Genomic DNA, 25,088 nt, shown 5'->3' on the forward strand with positions numbered 1-25,088 from the left:
GTACTTTAAGTAAAAATACTTGAGTACCTAAAGTTTTGACTGCTGACTTTTGCCTCAAGGCATTTTGTTTAAAAAATGTTGAGTTTCTTTACATTTTGTGTATACATATTTCTGTATTTTCTGTTTGTATATTAATAAAGAGAGCAAAAAATAAATATGAGACCCAGTCTGTGCAAACCCAGCTGTTTTCTAAATAAAATCCTCCTGTGAACATTCTGTGAAAATATAACCTTAATATCTTTAATATTGTCCAAGTAAGATTGTGACAAAGACTGAAATTGATGTCAAATTAATGGTTAGAATCAAACTTTGATCCCCCATATTTGAGTCTAGATTTCACAGACGGAGTCATATATTGATGATCATCAAAACTTTGCTGAAACAACAAAGCTGGTGGTGGCCAAAGACATATGTGACCCTGGACCACAAAACCAGTCACAAGGGTCATTTTTTTGAAATTGAAATGTATAAATCATCTAAAAGTTGAATAAATAAGCTTTGTTAAAATATGACAATATATGGCCAAACTCTTCTGGAATAAAAAAAGTCATTATTTATAAAATCGCCTTTAAAGTTGTCCAAATAAATGTAGTGAGATTTTCTGCATCTATGACTTAAAGATATTTAATATTCCCTACAGCAAATCTCTGCCATTTCTGCCAACATATATATATTTATATATTTTTTATTATTATTATTATTATTTTTCTCGTTCTGCTCCCAAATGTGCACTGTTGCAGTGAGGCTTTAAAGAAAAGATTTTAGTGGAGGAAAATTATGCACATTGATGTTAAATCATTTCTTAGTTTAACCAACATACTGTAAACAGGCAGTATAAATTATTGTGATGTTTATCGATTTATCGGTAATGATTGTCGATTAAGGCAATTTCTTAAAATGTGCCACCTTAGTTGGTTCACAGGTGAAAATGTCCTTCAGGCAAACTCACACAGACTGTAAAGACTTACAGACCTCTCTTACATATATCAAAAACTCCCTGGATCTGTCTCTTTATGAATTATGCACTAAAACACCTGCCAGGAACCAGTACAAGTCTAACCAACACCACACTTAAGTATAGCAGACTGTGGCGTGTATTCATCTCATCTTACCGCGTCTCTGAATGGCTCATGTAGTCTTACTGTGTGAAAGTTAATTTAATTAACAAGTTAATTTGGTTTATGAAGGGGTTGATGATGGCACGGCAAAGAAATGAGCCGAACCGAGCGTTGCCGTTAAAACCTTGGCGGCAATAAAGATCAGGCACATCAGTCCTGTTGTTCTAGTACAATTGTGCCCTTGAGCAAAGCAAATTACCCCAGAAATGCCTTTCAAGAAAGCTCACCCTAGTTCACACCATAAATATGGAACCACTTATTGGTTCCGTGTCGGCTAATTCGTTTTTTATTTGTCTTTGGGCGGGAACTGGGGCGCGCAGATAAGCAATTTCATTTCCATTAACAAATTGCAATTGTTAATTTCTCCGCAAATGATCTTCTGGTATCATCGCTCACCGATCATGGGGGACTCGATGAAGCTCCAGGTGTTGGTCTGAGGGATGTAAGACTGCAGTACGCCGGCGGAGCGTCCCGCTTCATTTATGCCACCGAACACGAAGACCTTCCCTCCGCACACGGTGGCCGCCGCCGAATACACGGGCTTGGGAAGCGGTGACACGGTTTCCCATTGATTTGTGATGGTGTCGTACCTGAAAAAAGGAAAAAAAGTTACATTTATGCATTTGGCAGACACTTTTATCCAAAGCGAATTACAGTTCATTACAAGGAATACGTTTTACATCGGTTCAAACTAGAGATGCACCGATATATCAACCAATAATTGGTCGACAAAAGCTATTTTACCACTATCAGCCATAAGTTAAAAAACAGCTGATAGTCACACTGCAAAAAATGATTTTCAAGAAAAACTTTTCTTAGTATTTTTGTCTTGTTTTCAGTAAAAATATCAAAAAATTCTTAAAGATGTTTTTTAATGATGAGCAAAATGACCTGAGAAATAAGTCCACACTGCAAAAAATTACTTTTTTTGTTCGTATTTTTGTCTTGTTTTAAGCACAAATATCTAAAACTTCTCGAGTCAAGATGCATTTTCTTGATGAGCAAAATAACCTAAGAAAATAAGCCTAGTTTTAAGACAAAAAATGTCAAATTTAAGTGGATTTGTGGAGTAAGCAAGCAAAAAAAAAAAGAAAAAAAACTGCCACTGGGGTAAGCAAATTTGTATTGAATTTTTCTAGAAGTTAGTGTTTAAGAAAAATGTTCAAGATTTTTTTGCTTACCCCATTTTTTTGCTTGTTTTATTCACAAAATCTCTTACATTTGATATTTTTGGTCTAAAAACTAGACTTATTTTCTTGGGTCGTTTTGCTCATCAAGAAAATACATCTTATTTTTTAAAAAAATTAGATATTTTTACTGAAAACAAGACAAAAATACTAGGAACTTTTTTCCTTGAAAATCATTTTTTTTAAGTGTAGACAAAAAAATATAAACTGTAAGTAAATTAGTGTTTAAAACAAGAAAAAAATACTGCCAATGGGATAAGAAGAATTTTCTTGAAATAAGTTTACTTTTTTCATAAAGACTTAATTGCAGATTTTTTTTTGTTTTTAAGCACAAAATCGCTTAAATTGTATATATTTGGTCTAAAAACTAGACTTATTTTCTTGGGTCGTTTTGCTCATCAAGAAAATACATCTTATTTTAAAAATAATTAGATATTTTTACTGAAAACAAGACAAAAATACTAGGAACTTTTTTCCTTGAAAATATTTTTTTTTAAGTGTAGACAAAAAATATAAACTGTAAGTAAATTAGTGTTTAAAACAAGAAAAAAATACTGCCAATGGGATAAGAAGAATTTTCTTGAAATAAGTTTACTTTTTTCATAAAGACTTAATTGCAGATTTTTTTTTGTTTTTAAGCACAAAATCGCTTAAATTGTATATATTTGGTCTAAAAACTAGACTTATTTTCTTGGGTCGTTTTGCTCATCAAGAAAATACATCTTATTTTAAAAATAATTAGATATTTTTACTGAAAACAAGACAAAAATACTAACTAAGAAAGTCATTTTTTGCAGAGCAGTTTTATCAACAAAAAATATAAACTTGTAAGTAAATTAGTGCTTAAAACAAGCAAAAAAGAATTTTTTTTCTTGAAATAACTTTACTTTTTTTCATAAAGACTTAATTAAAAAAAAAAATCTTATTCCATTGGCAGATGTTTTTTGTTTTAAGCACAAAATCCCTTAAATTGTATATTTTTGGTTTAAAAACTAGACTTATTTTCTTAGGTCATTTTGCTCATCAAGAAAAAACATCTTGATTTAAGAATTTTTTGATATTTCTACTAAAAACAAGACAAAAATACTAACTAAGAAAGTCATTTTTTGCCTAGCAGTTTTATCGACAAAAACTATAAACTTGTAAGTAAATTAGTGCTTAAAACAAGCAAAAAAAAAAAACTGTCATTGGGATAAGAATTTTTTTTTCTTGAAATAACTTTACTTTTTTTCATAAAGACTTAATTTAAGAATTTTTTTCTTATTCCATTGGCAGATTTTTTTGCTTGTTTTAAGCACAAATTTGCTTAAATTAGTTTATAGACAAAATATATATATATATATATACAGACTTATTTTCTTAGGTCATTTTGCTCATCAAGACAATACTGTACATCTTGATTTAAGATTTTTTTTGTGAAAACAAGACAAAAATAAGTAATTTTTGCAGTGTGGCCGATAATTCCTGTAAATCAAAAGAAAACTCAGGAAAATGCAATGAATTTGAGCTGTGTATAGCAACATCACTAGTTTAATGTTCAATATTAATGGTCATTATATGTAAGGGATAATGTAGAGGCAGCCAGTAGTTATTGGGAAATAAGCCCCGACAGTGTGATCAGGACCCGACGCGAAGCGGAGGGTCTTGTATCACACTGAAGGGGCTTATTTCCCAATAACTACCGGCTGCCTCTACATTATCCGCTTATTACACGGCTACTTGCCACATAAGAAAAAAAACTGGACATGAATATGAATTTGAAACATTTTATTGGCATATTTGTTTTAAATTAACATTTTTATCCTTCCGCGAAACTTTGCACAGATGCATAAAATGATCGTAATACCTTATTAAGATCCCCTGCTTCATACTTGTCTGTCTCCATTTTTTTCTCTTTAACCAGTCTTTGAGAAGTTTTAATGCCCATTCTGTATTTTTTTGTGTGTTTGCTTCGTAGCTGTCATGCTCTATTTTGTCAAGTTCAGTCTCAGTAAGCTGTCTGTGTCTTGTCGTGGTTGTCGAGTGTTTGTCACAAGATGGCGCCAAACAGACAGTAATCTTTATTGATCTTTATTGGCGCGGAGCGATTTTACTCGTGCAAGTAGTCCGGCTATGCGTTATTATTTTGGAGCGGTTATTATTTGAAAAGAACGAACCTGCAAATGTCTCAACTGACCAATCAGAATCAAGCATTCCAGAGAGCCGTGTAATAAGATTAAATAACATTAAGAAAATTGAATCTTCAGAATTAAGTTAATGCAAGTTAATATAACCACCAAACTATCGGTATGAGACGATCAGTGCATTTCTAGTTCAAAACCGTGATCTTTTGAGTTACTTACGCAATGCTCAACCACTGAGCTATACAAGAGCACGTTTCCATAGCTTTGGATGAATACTAAAGATTGATTGGTTACCTTTATTCATTTAGCAGATACTTGTATCTAACCAACTTAGAAGTAAACCTTTTCCCGACGAGTTATCTCGTGAATATAGAGAAAACATTTCCCTGCCAATGACGCTTTCCTGATAAGTTTTTACGATGATCTGTGATTCTGCTATTATCCACTAGATGGCGATCTTACCCAATTTATAAAAAACTGAAGCAAAAACTAATTTAATTAATTTTGAACTCCGTGTATGTTTTGATCATCTTTGACGAAACCTACCCATATTTAAGAGGTGATAAAAAGAAAACAAATGAAGATAGGATAAAATGTTTTTTTCCCCTTTTTTTTTGTTTGTTTGTTTGAAAGCAGAGGGTCTGTTCTTTCATTTAATATATTTGTATGTTTATATATTTATACACTGTAAAAAAATTCCGTAGAAATTGCAGCTGGGTTGCCGGTAACTTACCGTAAAATGTATGTATTTTACTGGCAACATTTTGTTCAAAGTTGAATGAACATTAAGCATTTACAAGTCTTTGTCTTTACAGAGTAAAACTAAAAAAACAGCATCAAGCAAAACATTCTGGGAAACAAAATATGAAGCAAAAAACAGAAAAAGGTTGATGATGATTTCTGGTTCCCAGAATGCTTTGCATGAGGCTGTTATGTATAGTTTTATTCTGTAAGGGTAAAGACTTGTTAATATTTAAAATGTATTTAACTTTGAACAAACTCTTGCCAGTAAATAACATAAATGTAAATCTACGGTAAATTACCGGCAACCCAGCTGCAATAACATTGTAATTTCTACGGAATTTTTTTACAGTGTAGAAGAACATTTTTCTGGAATGCATTTTGTGAAAATCACAAAAAATGCTGGCCATATTTAAAAACTTTTTTAAAAAGGCTGGTGGGGAATGATTTAATAACAAAGCATGATGCCACTAACAATAAAAAATGAATTTAATGTGTGTGCCAAATAAAATAACAATTCCATAAGATCTCCTTGTACACCTAATAAGGAGTCCATCATCGTACACCTATCACATGACCCTGTTGGCCAATCATCAGAGACCCACAGCTGAAAATCTGTGATATTCTGGATTTGTAATCAGACTTCTGTCAAGAGAACAAAGAAGCTCCCATAATTGTTCTCAATGATGTCTGGGAGATGATCCACCAGAACAGATGGAGCTTTAACAAGACCCAGGCTCTGTCTGTCAGCGCTCATCCGTCTCCCATTGCCATGATTGCCACTGAAAGGTCAACGTAAACCGTGAAGTCAGCTTCGAGGAATGATGTGCGTTACAAGAGAAATAAAGTCTAGGGTTTGGGTAGAATGGTTCAGAGGGCTGAATATAACCTATATAATGAATCAAACATCTGAGGCGTAGAAAATAATTACAAAACAAATGGAACTGAATCATAAGTGCCAACGCTTTTTCTATGATAGTTGCATGAACAGGTTTGAATTCATTGCAGGCAACATTACTAGAGGTGCAAAATGATGAAAGGGGAGAATACAATAAAGATGAGAAGCCTCAGGCTACAAAAACAATAACTTCAGTGATGGACTGTGACACCATGAAGCTGATGTCAACTGATTCAAGCGTCTAATGTTTAACTTTGACAATTTATTGAGTGCAGGATGGAATTGGATACTCGTCTTCTGTTTTGCCTTTTGGGGGTGCAAAGCTATTTTTTTAATGATAAACTGCAAAAAATTATTTTCAAGAAAAAAATCTTTCAGTAAAAATATCTAAAAATTCTTAAATTAAGATGCTTTTTCTTGACTACCCAAGAAAATAAGTCTAGTATTTAGACCAAAAATATCAAATTTAAGTGATTTGTGCATAAAACAAGAAAAAATCTGCCAATGGGGTAAGCAAAAAAATCTTGAACATTTTTCTTAAACACTAAATTCAAGAAAAATGTAGCTTGTTTTATGCACAAAATCACTTAAATTTGATATTTTTGGTCTAAAAACTAGACTTATTTTCTTGGGTTATTTTGCTCATCAAGAAAAAGCATCTCAATATAAGAAAAACTAAGATTTTTTTTCTTGAAAATCATTTTTGCAGTGTATTTTCTTAGGTCATTTTGCTCATCAAGAAAAGACATCTTAGATTAAGAATTTTTTTATATTTTTACTGAAAACAAGACAAAATACTAAGAAAGAAAGTCATTTTTGCAGTGAAATAAGTCTGCAAAAAATATTTTTCTTACTTAGTGTTTTTGTCTTCTTCTCAGTACAAATATCAAAAAATTCTTAACTCGAGAATTTTTCTTGAATTAAGTGTTTCAGAAAAAAGTTCAGATTTTACCCCATTGGCAGATTTTTTTTTATTTATTTTTTTTGCTTGTTTAATCCACAAATTCACTTAAATGTGATTTTTTTGGTCTTAAAATTACACTTTTCTTGGGTCATTTTGCTCATCAAGAAAATGCATTTTGAATTTTTAGATATTTGTGCTTAAAACAAGACAAAAATACTAACTAAGAAAGTCATTTTTTGCAGTGTACAATTTTAGGGAATTTAAAAAAATATAAAATGAATAAATTTATGTTTAAAACAAGAAAAAAATCTGATAATGGGTTAAGAATTTTTTTATGAACTTTTTTTTTAAAAAAGTAAAAAAAATTCTTAACGCATTGGCAGATTTTTTTTTGTTTTTTTGTCTAAAACTAGACTTATTTTTTAGGTCATTTTGTTTATCAAGAAAATACATCTTAATTTAAGAATTTTTAGAAATTTGTACTTAAAACAAGAAAAAAATACTAATTAAGAAAGTTATTATTTGCAGTTAATTCCATCTACACTGCAAAAAAGATTTTCAAGAAAAAATTCTTAGTATTTTTGTCTTGTTTTCAGTAAAAATATCTAAAAATTCAAAAATTAAGATGCTTTTTCTTGATGAGCAAAATGACCCAAGAAAATAAGTCTAGTTTTTAGACCAAAAATATCACATTTAAGTGATTTTGTGCATAAAACATCAAAAATCTGCCAATGGGGTAAGCAAAAATTCTTGAAAAAAGATTTTTTTGCTTGTTTTATGCACAAAATCACTTAAATTTGATATTTTTGGTCTAAAAACTAGACTCATTTTCTTGGGTGGTTTTGCTCATCAAGAAAATACATTTATATTTAAGAATTTTTAGATATTTTTACTTGAAAACAAGACAAAAACACCAAGAATTTTTTTTTTTTGAAAACCATTTTTTGCACTGTAAAGCAAGACTATCAGCAAGACTATTGGTATTTTTGTCTTGATTTAAGAATTTTTTAATATTTGTACCAAAAACAAGAGTGAAAAAAACTAAGTAAAAAGTCATTTTTGCTGTGCAATCACAACAAACCTTTACATTCAGATAAACCTGAACGCCCTATTTTTTATAAATGCTGTGTCTCAAACTGTGTTTTTAGACTCATTATTGCTTGTGTTATGAGTGTAGTCTCACTGCTTTTTGAATAATCGATTATTTGTTTTTATGCGTAATCGTTCTCATCAGCATCGCAATGTTTCCTAAAAAAATCATTATATTTAACAGCCCTAATACTGTAGCATCTTGAAGCACCTTTATTTTTACGAGTCTAACATAAAAACATTGAATGAATGATGTGAACAGGATATGAACCACATAGTGACATAGGTGCAGTATCCCGATATCCCATCATCCAGTCGGACGCGCTGCTCCCGTCCGGTGTAGAGGTGATCAGTTCTCTATGATGATACCATCACAATAGTACTGTAATTATATGAGCTAGTATACCGTGACCCACATACTTCCCCTGCAATCCCAACTCAATTTAATCGCATAGGAGCCGGAGGGAAGAAGCTGATTGGTTGCTTTGATAACCTGTGGGCTGCAGGGAGCCAACAGGTTCAAATGGAGAGAGAGAGAGAGAGAGAGAGAGGTTCAGTTGCAGTGACGCTCGTCCAAAAGCCAAAGTGTGCTCTGTGACGGGAAAGCTGTGAATATAAAATCTCACTGCTGATTACGAGAGCGAACCTTTTCAATTGTGTCAAACGTATGGGACACTTCTGGGTACCTGTCTGACCTTTTCATGGCGTCCTCAATCCCTAACAAGCTCTGCTTATCTCTCATGCCTCTCAGGTATATTCACACTACAGCGCTTTTAGGATTAAAGTCATGGGGTCAAGTGCATCCCATTTACCCTGCCAGCGGCACAAACATGCTAACAGTTTTCACGCTGAAATCAATACAGCTCGAGTCCATCAGCGCTCAGATTTACATGGTTTACTGTATTACCTGCGGCAGCCAAAAACTTATTTTTAATCCTGACCCACTAAAAACAACTGGCAACCACTCGCCCTTAAACACTTGCATCATGTGGTGACTTCTGAGAGTACACAATCATAAACCAATCATGTTTTGTTTTCAAAAATCTAGTAAATATCTAGTTAATACACTTAATTATTAAACGTCTTTTTATGGCTGTTGTTTTTATGGATTTTATGAAAGCAGTAAACTGTGAGAGGACAAACGTTATAGGGATTTTACAACAGTGATCTTGTGCCAACACCACTCAGCAGTATATAAATCTTTGTTTCATGGGCCTTTGGACTTTATAAGGCCTGTCCACTTTTATCACAAGACGCAAACTTTGTGGATCCACATAAGGATGCTAAAAAGTCCATTGTGTAGGTTTTAGTGGCATCTGGCTCGAAAAGCATTGAGAAGCAACGATAGCCACCACATGACAAACATGTCATCGTCAAAATGCCGTAGTTACGAAACACAGTTTGTCCATTTAGGGCTACTGTAGAAAAATAGCAGTGCAAAAGGGCGGTTTCAGTGCAATGCAGAGAAAGCGGCTCATTCTAAGGTAATAAAAACAAACAGCCGCTAATGGGGCATCTATGTATACATATAGATCTATGGCTAACAGAGAATGCTGCACTGCAAATGACCCAAGAAAATAAGTCTAAATTTTAGAGCAAAAATTTCAAATTTAAGTGATTTTGTGCATAAAACAAGAAAAAAAAATTGCCAATGGGGTAAGCAAAAAAATCTTGAACATAAATAAAAAATCTGCCAGTTAGGTTAGCACATTTTTCTTGAATTAAGTGTTTAAGAAAAAAGTTTTTTAAAGGAAAAGTCTGCTAAGTCTACAATGCAAAAAAATTTTTGCAAGAAAAACTTCTTAGTATTTTTGTCTTGTTTTCAGTAAAAAAATAAAAAAACTCTTAAATTAAGATGCTTTTTCTTGATGAGCAAAATGACCCAAGAAAATAAGTCTAGTTTTTAGACCAAAAATATCACATTTGATTTTGTGCATAAAACAAGCAAAAAAATCTGCCAATGGGGTAAGTAAAAAAATCTTGAACATTTTTCTTACCCCATTGGCTGATTTTTTGCTCGTTTCATGCACAAAATCACTTAACTTCTTCCACCCTGAAGCTATTTTGGGGATTTTCACCTGGATTTGGCCTACCCAATTTCAAAAGCTTCCCATACCCACATACAGAGGTTTACATACAAAAGTTTGGTATCTTTTTACAGGTAACCCTTTGAAATTAAAAAAAATATCGGGGGGGTGATAGTGTAAATTAAGTGTAAATAACTTTCTTACAGTAAAAGATATGTCAAAGTGATGCATATCTGCAGAAAGTAGAGACTCTAAGCTTTCAAACAGTATCTCATATGTGGTACTGGGGTCCATGACGGAGCATTAAAGATTAAAAGAATCTTTTATATTAAGTCAAAATACGAAATTCTGGACCCGGGACAGGGTCCTCAGGGTTGAAGAGGTTAAATTTGATATTTTTAGTCTAAAAACAAGACTTATTCTCTTGGTTCATTTTGCTCATCAAGAAAAAGCATCTTAATTTAAGAATGTTTCGATATTTTTCCTGAAAACAAGACAAAAATACTAAGATTTTTGTTCTTGAAAATCATTTTTTGCAGTGTATTTTGAATTAGTGCCCCTCAGATGAGCAGTCACAAGCCGCCACTGTAGTTCTTTTTTTTATTCGTTTAAAAAAAAATCGCCATATTTTATGTTGTGCCACCATACTTACTCGTGTAACTACCCATGTAACAGTCTTTAAATAGGGAACACATGGAAGTGTTTGGTGGATCCTAAGGAATGAATGGGGCTAGGCTAAATGCTAACACATTCATGACCCGCTGTACAAAGATGAAGTGCATGTAGGGCTGGACGATATGGCAAACAAATTTATCGACGGCATACTTCTAAATGTCGGCCGATACGGTATAAATCCGATAGCGGTATGAATGTTAAAAAAGCTAGATTCCTTTACCAAGTCTATGAATCCTCCTCCTATAAAACTATATAATTTTACAAAAATAAAAATGGTATAAATAAAATGAGTTTCCTTTTTTATTTGTATTTAGCTTTCATACAAAATGAAATGCAAACTCACTGTTAAATAATCAGACTTTAGGGCTCACTTCTAATATTAATAAGGTTCATCTGAATGTCAGTCAGTGATAAATGCTGTAATGCAGGGGTCTCAAACTAATGGATCATTTTAATAACAAATTATTCAGTCACAGTATTAACTTTCATAGTTACATAGTTTTTATGAATTTACTATTAATAGTTATTTGTGGAAAATATAATTAAATAGCCCAGTGGTTCTCAAACTTTTTCCGCGTGCGCCCCCCCCCCTTGTGTTAGATGCATTCCTTCGCGCCCCCCCCCCAAATAAAATTTATGACAAAAATTGTTCTAAAATTAAACATTTGAATTAAACAAAACATATTAAGTTATACAAAGTAGTGCTGTTGGTTAGTAGCCTTATTTTTTTTAGGTTTAATTACACAGAATTCATGATAAATGAATGTATTTTATAAAATGTCATAAAACTGGGGCCCCCCTGGCACCATCTCGCAGCCCCTCTGGGGGCCCCGGACCCCAGTATGAGAACTGCTATATATAAAATATATTTTTAGTGGTCTCAGGCTTTTGTAGCCAATTGTATGTAAAATGTCCATCAAAATGACAGCTCGGACAGGATTATACTATTTCTAGAACAAGAAACAGCTGTCGAAATGCATAATCTTCATAATAACCTCATGAAGCAAAAGTCGCCTCTTTTGTTAAGAAAATTGTCCGAATGAATGTATGTTTCTGACTACAATGCAGAGATTCGTGTCCCTGTGATATTAACGTCTGACCTCAGTGACGAGCACAGAGCTTACAGTCAGGAGATTACATGCAATTCATTGTTTCTCACTCGTCTACAAGTCGTTCTGAACAGAATCTATACAACAAACCTCTCATTTGTTTAGACAAAACAATAAGATTCTGACATCATTGTAAGAAAATGCATTCAAATTACAATGCAATTCACTGCAGGCTTTCCAGCGATGATTGCTGTGCAATAAATAATACATAACTATAATTGCAATGGCTCGTATGTCTAAACAACACCCGCCATGACCGGAAGCCTTTATTGGTGTCTCTGTGAAAGGCCGTAACCTCAATTACAAACACATTTAGCATGCATGAAACACAGCCAAGCACACCAAAGAGACTTTATTTACATTGATGGGCCGCAATGACAAAAGTCTTAGTTTGTCATCGTAATGGGATTTATTTTTATTTTGCAAAGCGTCACAAGAAAACTTAAAGGGGTCATGAGATGCAATTTCATGTTTTCCTTTTCACTATTGTGTTATGGAGAGAAAGAGATAGAGATGCGTGCATGCACTGCTTTTTTAATAATTGATAAAAAAATGTTATACATCCAGATGTCAAGAAGTAGCCAATTATGGTAATGGGAATCACATTTGCCCTACACGCTTGAATTATCCAGCCAATCACAAAGCACTTGGTCAGCTGGCCAATCAGAGCACACTGCGCTTTTCGGAATGATGAGCTTTGTAAAATTTGACAAAGACCAATCAGAGAGGAGCTATAATAATGTTATGTATGTAAAAAATAATGTTTTTAACTCTTTCCCCGCCAATTGACAAGTTATCTCGTCAATTAAGAGAAAACGCTTCCAGCCAATGACGAGTTTTTACGGCAATCCGTATTTCCGCTATTTTCCACCAGGTGGTGCTCTTACCCAACTGATAAAACACTGAAGCATCCACTGATCCAAAAACAGTAAACTCTGTGAATGTTTTGATCGTCGTTCTGAATATGATCTGTAACCAAAATCATTTGCAAAAATGCATTTATTTCATCGTTTTGTTCAAAATTTTGTATTTTTTAAGAAACCTGCCCATATTTGACAGGTGATAAAAAGAGAACAAATAAAGACAGTATGTAATGGGTTTTATTTGTTTAAAAGCTGATGCTCTTTTCTTTTATTTGATAAATTGTATGTTTATATATTTAAAGAAGAACATTTTCTGGAAATTATGTGGTGGCAGGGAAAGAGTTTATATTACACAGAATACACAAAATAACAATTATTTAAAACATGAGGATTTATAATGTTACTGTCTGGGTCAGACCTTATTGGCATATTTATTCACTGTTGCAGATAATCAAGGACACAAAGCGTTTAGACAGAACAGTGACATCACACACTGGAGGCGGAGTCAGCCGTGTAAGACATTTCCATCTAAGGCAGGTGAAGGTGAATTCACCAAAGAATATGCAGTTGTGGATATAAACATCACCACATTTAGCAAACCATTGTGCAATATTCAAAACACCCATGCAATGATGGTTTCCTGGAAAAGAATTAGGCTGTGAACACAAAAGGTTTAACCTCAAGTCACGGTGACCCAGAAACTAAAGAGCTACTTAGATTTAATTTTAACACTGTGGCCTTGTAAAACATCTCCCATAATGCTTTAGGAGAACGTGCTATTTGAATGTGAAGGTGCTCGAATGGAAGGAACTTCTGCTAAATAGCGACTAGAAAAAAATGAGTAGAAACATATAATACATTTATTCAGAAAAAGTGGATGAATGTGCTACAATTCACCCTGAAATCAAAAGAGGAAATAGTCAGAAAAATATATTTGTGCCCATGAACCACAAAACCATAAGTAGCACGGGTATATTTGTAGCAAAAGCCAAAAAATATTTTGTGATATATTTCCTATCATAAATATATCATAACTTTATATTTTTTAAGTGGATGCAGTTGCTAAGGACTTCATTTAGACAACTTTAAAGGCAATTTTATCAATATTTATATTTGTTTGCACCCTCAGATTCCAGATTTTCAAATAGTTGAAACTTGGACAAATATTGTCCCATCCTGTCAAACCATACATCAATGGAAAGCTTATTTAGTCAACTTTCAAGATGTTTAAATCCTAATTGACTCTTAAATGACTGGTTTTGTGGTCCAGGGACACATTTAGCAAGGCAAAAATATGTAACACCTGGCTCTAAATTACATATTATTCAGAACCAGGAAAACGTACATACGGGTTCTTTTGTATGTGTCTCTCGACTGATTATGGGAACTCCTTCTCTATAGTTTTACGTTAACCTATCACAGCATTAACTGCTAAATAATTTACTGCAAGAAACTTAAACCCTTCACATGTAACTGTTTAGACCCAACATTAATATTAAACCAGATACCAAATGAGTAAATACTTCAGCGTTTATACATAAGAGTAACAAGTTTTATTTAAGAAAAAATAGGAATATTGAAATAGAGTAGAAAAAAAACTTAAATAACCCTTAACATAAGGCTTTCATCAAGATTTCAAATGTATATATAAACACAAAAATCACTACAAATAACCCTAAACCTCTTTAGGATGAAATTTAAATACTGAAACTTTACACTTTGTTAAATCACTTACAATGGTAAGCTAGGAATCACAGAAATTGTGTTGAGAAAAAATATATATAATAACAGGTCCCCTTTAACTGCGGTTTATGTGACTCTTTCAATACGACACGTTTAACACATTATAATCACACAACAACCGATTACCCGATATAAATCAAGACTTTTAGAGGTATCTTACTTAACTTATACCCATATCCGAGCATATTGAACAACTTTGAAATAAAAAAACAGTATTTGTGGGCCCACACACACACACTTACACATAAACATTCACACCCCCTTGTTGTTGCAGGCCCGTGCCGTCGCTCGTGTGCGTTGTGGCCATTAAACGAAAACTTAAACTGGCCTCTTCACTCCTAAGAGCAAAAATAAAATGAAACCAAATACCTTAAGGTGCAGCTGTCCGCCGAATTGGTTATTGTGGTTTCCCTTCCTTTCTTTCTCCCTCGTGATAATCGTCTGCAGGTTCGCGTGTCCCGCGACTCCAAATGAACATCACCGCTCACCTCAACTCAAAGCGCTTTTCCGTCTCCGTCATTTTTATCATAATTGCAAATATGACTGTCTGGATACACAACTTATCACTCCAAAGACACTCGCGTGCTGCTCTGTGTCCGACAGAAAGTTCTCGAATCACTCACATCTGTTCCGCCATCGCAATAGAAGTGTTAAATGTCCGTCAATCTCCTCTTTGCAACTTGAATAAAACAACTACCAGTCTTCTCTTAACACGATGCTTAACAAATTATTACTAACTGTCAGTTAGTAAAACAAATTATAAAGTATAAGAGACAACTTAATCCGATCTGGATCAATGCATTCACCCTGTCGATCTGCCAGGTGTTTTTTTTTCTTACTGACGCGGATTTCTCTTCAACAACCAATAGCTGTCCTAGTTGTTTGTACAGAGGGCGGAATCAACTTCTGATCATCCAATGATTAAACAGACAACCAAACATGCTGTCAAAAAACCACGTTTTGCACCATGTACATTTCAACCACACTTTACTTAAATAAATATATAAATAATACTCTTAAAGAGCCAAACCTCAATTTGTATATGTTTCTGTAAATTAACATGACTCACACCATACAAACAAAATACACTTCTTAAACCATATGCATTTGAAAATTCACATTCACATGAAAGTTTTACCCTAGGTTACAAATATATATATATATATAGGTTTTGTTATTATCATCTATACCAGCTAAGTGTAAATGAAACATCTTTCTAGAAATACCTGTATGTTAGTCCCACAGAGCCAGACTCTTACATAACATTATTTTGCTCATCTCTACTAACATTTTTTTTTTTCAGAATACACCAAAGAAATGAGCAGAAAATGCAGGCAGACCTTGTAAAAAGACCTTGTTTATTGCTGTTCATTCAAAAGAAAAAAACCTGGTATTTCACAAAAGGAATACAAAGCCAAATGTCTTATTAATTTTTAAATATCATTTAAAGATATCATATCACTAACCTCACAAACCTTTGTCAAACCCAGTACTTCTGAAATTCTTCCTTACAAATGTTTATATCATCAACCAGAACATTAGTTTGCTCTCTGCACTGCAAAAAAAATTATTTTTAAGAAAAATAATTTGTAGTATTCTTGTCTTGTTTTCAGTAAAAATATCTAAAAATTCTTAAATTAAGATGCTTTTTCTTGATGAGCAAAACTACCCAAGAAAATAAGTCTAGTTTTTAGACCAAAGTTATCAAATTTAAGTGATTTTGTGCATGAAACAAGCAAAAAATCTTAAAACATTTTAATTTAAGAATTTTTTTGCTTACCCCATTGGCAGATTTTTTTGCTTGTTTTATGCACAAAATCACTTAAATAAGTCATTTTTGGTCTAAAAACTAGACTTATTTTCTTGGGTAGTTTTGCTCATCAAGAAAAAGTATCTTAATTTAAGAATATTTAGATATTTTTACTGAAAACCAGACAAAAATACTAAGATTTGTTTTTCTTGAAAATCATTTTTGCAGTGTGTAGAAAAAAATCTCAAGTCAGAAAAAAGATCAAAAATGGTCCCTAGCTGTCACTGGGGTGCTATCCTTTCAAAAAGTACACCGTTGCACCTAAAGAGTTCATATTAGTCATAAGGGTGATTTTTTTTAAATTGAGATTTATACATCATCTGAAGGTTGAATAAATAAGCTTTCCATTGATATATGGTTTGTTAGTACATGACAATATTTGGCCGAGATACAACAAGCTTATTTGAAAATCTGAAATCTGCAAAAAATAAAATTAAATTGAAATATTGAGAAAATCGCCTTTAAAGTTGTCCAAAGGAAGTCTAATGAAGTCTTTTACTAAGGATAAATACATTTTTGATACATTTACAGTAAGACATCTACAAAATATCTTCATGGAACACGATCTTTACTTGATATTTGACATAAATTTGACCCATACAATGTATTGTTGGCTATCGCCATCTGTGTGACCTACACTGCAAAAAATGATTTTCAAGAAAAAAATATCTTATTATTTTTGTCTTGTTTTTAGTACAAATATCTAAAAATTCTTAAATTGAGATGCTTTTTCTTGATGAGAAAAACGACGCAAGAAAATAAGTCTAGTTTTTAGACCAAAAAAAATCAAATTTAAGTGATTTTGTGCATAAAACAAGCAAAAGAATCTGCCAATGAGGTAGACAATTTTTTCTTGAAATTTCTTGAATTTAGTGTTTAAGAAAAATTTTCAAGATTTTTTTGCTTACCCCTTTGGCATTTTTTTTTGCTTTTGTTTAGTTTTTTTGCGTTTTGTTTTTCTGGTATTTTTTATGCTGCCAAAAGATGATCTCTCACAAATTATTGGAAATGTATAATGTTTTTGAGAGTTATTGATGAATGAGTGTTTTGGTGGCATGTAAGTAAATTTTTTCATCATATGGTTTTTTTTTCGGTTTCTAAGTTGGGTGTGTAAAATACCAAATCCAATGCTGTGTTATATAAATCAGTGTCTTGTTGACTAAAACATAGCATCGCTTTGAAATATGTCTTCAGCTCTTAGCAACTTTTTCGGTGGGCTTGAAAATATTTTGACCCAGGAGGGTTAATTGTAACACTGTGTTACGACTAACCCCTCAGCACTTACGATATGGAAACCGCTAACTTTAGCGTAATTCTTGCCATTGTTTTAAATAAGCTACACATAAATGATTGCTGGCTGCCAACAAAATAAATGTACCTGTCTTATCAAAAATCGTGTGTCATTTATTTTTGTTCATATCTTTAATATTGATTGAATAAGGTCACGTCAAAGATTGAAATTATAATGAAATGAATGGCTAAAATCAGACTTTGATGCTCATTATCTCAGAATTTGATTATTGAAACTGTAGTATGGTTATCAAAGATTGAGTCACATATAAAAAAAATGTTTTTTTCATAATTGTTCAGCTTTTTCTCACATATTTAGACATTTGCATCCATTTATAATTGAACTATTGTTAGAAAAGTGTTGGATGAATGAATACAGTCAGGATACCTGTCTATTATAGACAGATATATAAACAATATCCACTTCAAGTATATAGACAAAATAGTATTGAAATATTTGCCTGCAAACTTAATTTTTAGCAAGTGTTACAACTAACCCCCTACCTGTTACAATGAACCCCACCTATGGGGTAAGTTGTAACGTTTGCACTTCTGTCACGTTTGGTGTAATTGTCCAAGAATGGTAAGTAATAGAAACAAACTTTTTAGGGGTCAGGCTACTTGAATCTTTTCAGTTTGGTCTTTAAAACGCTCTTCATCTAATCTGCTTCTAAACAGCTCTTTATAAACACCCTCGCACAGATATGTCTAATAATCTTCCTGATCTCTCACTTATTTGTGAGCCGGCTCTGCCAGACGTTTATATCCGTGCTGTATCCGTTCTCAATCTCTCAGTCTGCAGAGGGCACCTTGAACCTCCATCAGCAGAACTCCACACAGCACTCGGACTTAATTGGATTTGTGCATCACACACAAATTGTGACATTACAACTGGCCGGTGGAGTAGGTCATGTGCCAATTACCAAAGCTCACATCGAAAGCGGCCGCGGCTCACCCAAGACTTCATTACCCGCCCGTCGTTTCTCTTTTCATTATGTGAGGATCTCGTGATAGATGCGAGTGTGGCTGTCGACAGTAGATCAGAGGACTGAGTCACGGAGAGCTTCGACAATAAAGGAACACTTTAATGTTGTATGTTTTTACATACAGATCTCTCGCTGTTCTTGGTTTCTATTCTAGAAATGACACATTATTGCCATTTGATACAGAACAGATTGGGAATATTTAAAATCCATGATACCGTGTCGGCAGCGCAAAGGTCTTGGGTTCATATTCCCAAAGATAAACACACATTTACATTCATGCATCTGGCCGATGACAATTTATTTATATAAACAATTAATTTCATTTGGATGAATATGTCCGTCTTTGATTATATTTACCAATTATTATCATGTCTATTTGTGCTGGTCAATTATGAGGTATAATTGAACTGCTAGCAAGCTTGAGAGAATTGGGATGGGACCCGCTCCTCTTCCAACTTTTGATAAAACTTGAAAGTTTCTCAAACAGTTCTTATAAGAACAAACATATGATAACGACCGCAGCTAACATGTTTTATAGTGTTTAAAATAATAAATAAATCAAAAAGTGGCGTAATCGTGGAAATGTTTTCCGCGGTTCTTCTTGCTAAACTATCGCCTCTCTCCTTTCTCAACCACAAGCCATATTTTTGTCAGCGTCCCTTCAGCGCTCTATAGCTGGAGGGACGGAGGCAGAGCAGGAACGAACAAGAGAAATGAGTTGCCTGCCGGTGCGACTTGGAAATCTCCCAAACCATCAGGCAGTCATTTATCTGGCTGATGGTACACAGACTCGCTCAGACATCTATTACCTCCACCAACCTAATACCCTCCTTGGGCGTAGCCGAGATATATTCCTGACAAACCACACATGACTGCAAACTGACACGGAGACGGACGGAAACGTGAGGAACGCTGGCCACACATGAGCAGCTACGCATTCGGAAAACCTTCAAGTTCATCTTCTGGGTTGTGACTTAGGTTTGGTAGGTGTAGTCCCGGCTGGAAGATGCAGTAACTATTGTATGATGACCCTAAAGCATTTTCCTACATTCACGTTGTTAATAATTAGTGGCATATTCTGAAGGAATAGACATTTTTGCAAGTATAATATACATATATGTGGTTATCAAACTTTTTCGCTGTGCGCCCAAGAAGCTGACTGATAAAAGGACAATACATTTTTTTCACATTTTTTTCAAACTTCTAGGCAAAGGGTGACTACATATTCATTTTTGCTACATAATTCTCATCGTAACGTGTGTGTTAATCAATTAATTATTCTTAAAAAATGTGGAAAAAGGTTAAAAAAAAATAAGCAAGTGATCCTAACTTCTGACTGGCAGTGTTTTTCTTTTTAAGGACTCATAAAAAAGTTTCACTGTCTGTAGCATTTCATGTCACAGCTTTAGATTGAGTGCCGTAGGGATGACGTATTTTTGATTTATACACTAGATGTCGCCTTCCATTGGAACGAATTGGCAGTTCATTGGAACGAATGCGTCAAATGGAGCCGCCATCTTGAAACAGGGGAGCCCCTCCTCTTTAATGCATCAGCATCAATGTATGTTAAGGTGTTACGGAAATAAAATCACCACCATAAATCGTCATGAATGCAATTTTCAATTTTTTTTTTCGTTCCAACGGTCAGACATGTATTTAGTATTGAGTCCAGAAACAATTTTAAGTTTTGATAGTAAGAAAATCTACTTTTTCTAAATCTAATGCATAGTGCTAGTAGGCCTTACATCCATACGCAGCACAAAAGTCCGTCATCGTCCATGAATTCGAAGGCGGACAGTACAGGTGGAGATAGCAGCGTTACCTAGCTACTTCCTATGATAAGACCCCTGTTCCAAGATAGCGGCAGTTTAGACACATGCTTAGAACCCCAAGGCAATATGAATTTTAAGGGATATTCGCACCACGTTAACCAATGCTTGCTCCAGTAGTAATGATAACGATGTAGCAAGCCAAGCAGAGGCAAAAATACGAAACAACAATGGAGGACAAAATTATCACTGTATGTGGACACTCAGAGCTGTACGACACATCCTCATACTTTTATAGAAACAAGAATTAAAAGGATCTTGCTTGGAAGAAAGTGAGTGAGGAGGTCTGACAATCTGCTCAGTTGTAAAAAAATCTCTACATTGCAAAAAAATGTACAGTAAAAATATCTAAAAATTCTTAAATTAAGATGCTTTTTCTTGATGAGCAAAACGACCCGAGAAAATAAGTCTAGTTTTTAGACCAAAAATATCAAATTTAAGTGATTTTGTGCATAAAACAAGAAAAAAAAATCTGCCAATGGAGTAAGCTAATTTTTGTTGAATTTAGTGTTTAAGTAACATGTTCAAGATTTTTTTTGCTTACACTGCAAACATGTCTTGTTTTCAGTAAAAATATCTAAAAATTCTTAAATTAAGATGTACATTTTTCATGAATTTTTCTTGAAATTAGTGTTTAAGAAAAAAAAAGTGTTTACCCCATTGGCAGATTTTTTGCTTTTTTAATGCACAAAATCAGTTAAATATGATATTTTTGGTCTAAAAACTAGACTTATTTTCTTGGGTCGTTTTGCTCATCAAGAAACAGCATCTTTATTTAAGAATTTTTAGATATTTTTACTGAAAACAAGACAAAAATACTAAGACTTTTTTTCTTGAAAAACAATTTTTTGCAGTGTACCCCATTAGCAGATTTTTTTGGCTTGCACTGCAAAAAATGATTTTCAAGAAAAAAAATCTTAGTATTTTTGTCTTGTTTTCAGTAAAAATATCTAAAAATTCTTAAATTAAGATGCAATTTTTTCATGAATTTGTCTTCAATTTATTGTTTAAGAAAAATTTTCAAGATTTTTTTGCTTACCCCATTGGCAGATTTTTTTGCTTGTTTTATGCACAAAATCACTTAAATTTGATATTTTTGGTCTAAAAACTAGACTTATTTTCTGGGGTCGTTTTGCTCATCAAGAAAAAGCATCTTAATTTAAGAATGTTTTGATATTTTTACTGAAAACAAGACAAAAATACTAAGACTTTTTTTCTTGAAAAACAATTTTTTGCAGTGTACCCCATTGGCAGATTTTTTTGCTTGCACTGCAAAAAATGATTTTCAAGAAAAACATTTCTTAGTATTTTTGTCGACCCAAGAAGAGTCTAGTTTTTAGACCAAAAATATTAAATTAAAGTGATTTTGTTCATAAAACAAGAAAAAAATCTCCCAATGGGGCAAGCAAAAAATCTTTTTTTAAACACTAAATTCAGGAAAAAATCTATTCAAATGTGCTTACCCCATTGGCAGATTTTTTTTGCTTGTTTTATGCACGAAATCACTTAAATTTGATATTTTTGGTCTTAAAACTAGACGTATTTTCTTCTTGATTTAAGAATTTGTCGATATTTGAACTAAAAACAAGATAAATACTAAGTAAAAAAGAATTTTTTTTGCATTGTAGGGAACCAGTGTCCCGCCAACTTCCGGGTTGGCCAACAAAATATGTAATCCCTGCTGCACTTTATAGTGGCAAGTGATGAGCTTGGAACAGCGGTGACATCATCTAATTAGTGTTGTCAAGTGACAATTTACGGCTCAGCTGATTGGCTTAAAAACTTGAGGGCAAACGAAGTGCTCAAAGATAAAATGGCTGAAATGACGTACTTCCAGGTAGGGCTGCACAATTATGACAAAAATCATAATCATAATAATATTCACCTTGATATTGAATATATATATTATATGATATTGAATATATATATATATATATATATATATATATATATATATATATATATAATTTTTTTTTTTTTTTTTTTTGCTGATTAATCGATTTTACATTGCAGTTTGAATGTTTTATAACTTTCTGTGAACACCTAAAAGTAAATAATATAATTTTTATAACAAATAATTATGGGAGTTATGCTGTTAGTAAAATATCCAAAATGAATGGCTAAAGGACACGTTAATTATCAATTTTAAAATCTCTGATTCCACACTGTACACTGTAAAATGTAATAGCTAACTTTACTTAAAAATAAATAGTGATCATAACTAGTTGCTCCATAATTTGTTGACTCTACTAGCTTACAATAAGTTGACACAGCATTTTGGTGAGGAGAGTAATTAAACTTATCATACTTAAGTAACCTTTACTTGAGAAGTATGAGTGTCTCCACACACTCCCAACACTTGGTGGCGGTAATGCACCATGCTGGATGCCAACCGCCAATACAAATCAACGAAGAAGAGATTGCACATGCGCAGTTCCTCCTGAGACGTTGGATTTGAACCATCACGCGGCAAAAGAACGTTTGTCTGGATTTGGTTTGAAGGTAAGAGCATGCAAAATGTTAATTTGGAGAGGCCATGTATGTAATACTTCAGTCTGTTTGTAGGTTAAATGTATTTCTACAATTTAGTAAAGTCAGGACTATGTTCTGTTAATGTTCTGAGTTTTGTTTGTGAGGTAAGGTTTAAGCTAAAGCTAGCAAACCACCTTGTCATTGTCCCACCTTGTAAATCTCAAATTTCTTAAACTGTAAATATGAATTCATATCGCCAAATGCAATGTGCTTGTTAACTGTTGCGTGCATCTGCTATAACTGGCGATGGCACAGTAAAACTTTAACTTATCTGCTAGCTCAGCTGTTAAGCAGGAGGTCCGGATCAGAATATTCATATCGTCGCTGCCCGATAAAACTCACGTATGTCCAAAACGTTTACTTTTCAGAAAGTGAAAAAAAAACACCGTATATCAAAAGCAGTTGAATGTAGCATTGTCATACTTGGTACGGCATATTGACATGTAACCATATTCTTGCCAGTGTAATGATATAATCCACATTTGACCCAAATTGAGTTTAAATGGACATGCGTGCATATTTTACAGTAACTGTGATCGATACGCGTTCTTCCGATCATTAATTAGAATGGCCACGTCGCGTTTCGTATTGACAGATGAATATGCTCAGTTCATTAAATAGCCTACGTCTTAGTTAAATACGCTTACTTTATTTAATATTAATTATACATTTATTAAATGTCTCTTGTAAACTATGAAGGGACAATGAATCAATACACTGACATGGTAATGCTACACAGCAGGGGCGTCAGTTTGTGTTGAAAAGTGGTGGGGACAAAAGATCAGATAAAAACATTACTGCGGGACAGGAAAAATATTGAATAACGGCGCATCAAAAATGGGCATAGCGTAGGCTAGTCAACAACAAGAAAATACTCAGCATAAAACCCTCAACAATGTCGACTGCACACATGTAACAGTCCCTACAACACCAGCTCAACCGAACAGTGCCAAAGCACCAAACCGTAGAAAACAGCAGCGCTTTTAGTCAATGATTACAATGAATTTCATTACATATGTACAAGAAAACACACCATAAGCATACAACGCAACATATGTGACACTAGACCACAAAACCAGTCTTAAGCATCGCTTGATTTTTCAGGACATTTTAACCAAATGCTTTCAAAAAGTGGTGGGGACATCCCCAGCGTAAATAACACCAATGCTAGACAGATACTTTGTTTGCACAGTCCTACCGTAATTAAGTTACTCCTAGATGTTCGTCTGGTGTCCGGGGGAAACGTTTACCTCGATGAAGGAAAGTCATTGTCATGTTTATTCGGCTATATCCAGTGCTGAGCTTCGATGAAACTTTACGAGACCGGCGAGATGCTTCACAGGTGGAAGATATGCGGCGTGATTGACAGCTTTGACACCAAATGGGTATACGTGAAAATCAGATGACATGATTTCACAAGTTTTCATTGGCCATTTAGGTATGTGACGCATACTGTATACGGAAATGAACCTGGACATTCAATCTGTCAAAAAATCTCAAAATCGGCAAAATGAACATACGTGATTTTCATCGGACAGCGACGTTATATTCATTCGATTTTTAATTTTGAGATTCGAATATTTTTTTCTGTTTTTAACATTAGCATTAATGCAGAGACTGCCAAGCAGGAAGTGAACTTCACGCTCCCGCTCAAGGTTTGTAACTTACTGTTAATGTACTCCGATATTAAAGGTGGGATATATTTTTCTATTGAAAGGGCATTTGGTATTTTTGTGATTTTAAAATAATAAAGGTTATATTTATTTAACATTTTGGCCCAAGCAGAAAATTAAGGGCACCTCAACTCAGCCTGCAATTATTTAAAATTTTCCCAAAATAACTGCATTACTGAAAAATACTAGATTACTAAACCTATGCAGTTGCTGCACATGTCATTATGCACAATTAATGAAACTTTCTGAATAGAAAGTTATGATATGAACCAAATAACCATACAACCCCCTTGACTAATTCTAAGCATAAAATACATACATATACAATTTGTTATATTCAGATAGCCTGTTGTAATGGAATGAGTAGCAGGGCAATATACATACATGTATCCTTTATGCCTTACAAAGAAAGCGTTCATTAGAGCTGATTGGATGCACAAGTTGCAGTAATATATTCATTTTCGAGGTTTGTGTAATACTAGTTTTCTGGC

The 25,088-nt window shown here is 33.6% G+C and overlaps 1 protein-coding gene across 3 annotated transcripts in view; it reads right to left on the reverse strand.

The window, feature by feature from the left end:
- Nucleotides 1–25,088, reverse strand: part of LOC135738335 (kelch-like protein 29) — a 325,496-nt gene that overhangs the window by 9,775 nt on the left and 290,633 nt on the right. For all 3 annotated transcript variants that reach the window (XM_065256340.2, XM_065256342.2, XM_065256341.2), the window contains exon 12: nucleotides 1,515–1,708. In XM_065256340.2, the coding sequence (XP_065112412.1) occupies nucleotides 1,515–1,708 (194 nt within the window). The remainder of the gene's footprint in view (nucleotides 1–1,514; nucleotides 1,709–25,088) is intronic.

Source organism: Paramisgurnus dabryanus, chromosome 12 (genome assembly GCF_030506205.2).
Source record: "Paramisgurnus dabryanus chromosome 12, PD_genome_1.1, whole genome shotgun sequence".
Lineage (NCBI taxonomy): Eukaryota > Metazoa > Chordata > Actinopteri > Cypriniformes > Cobitidae > Paramisgurnus > Paramisgurnus dabryanus.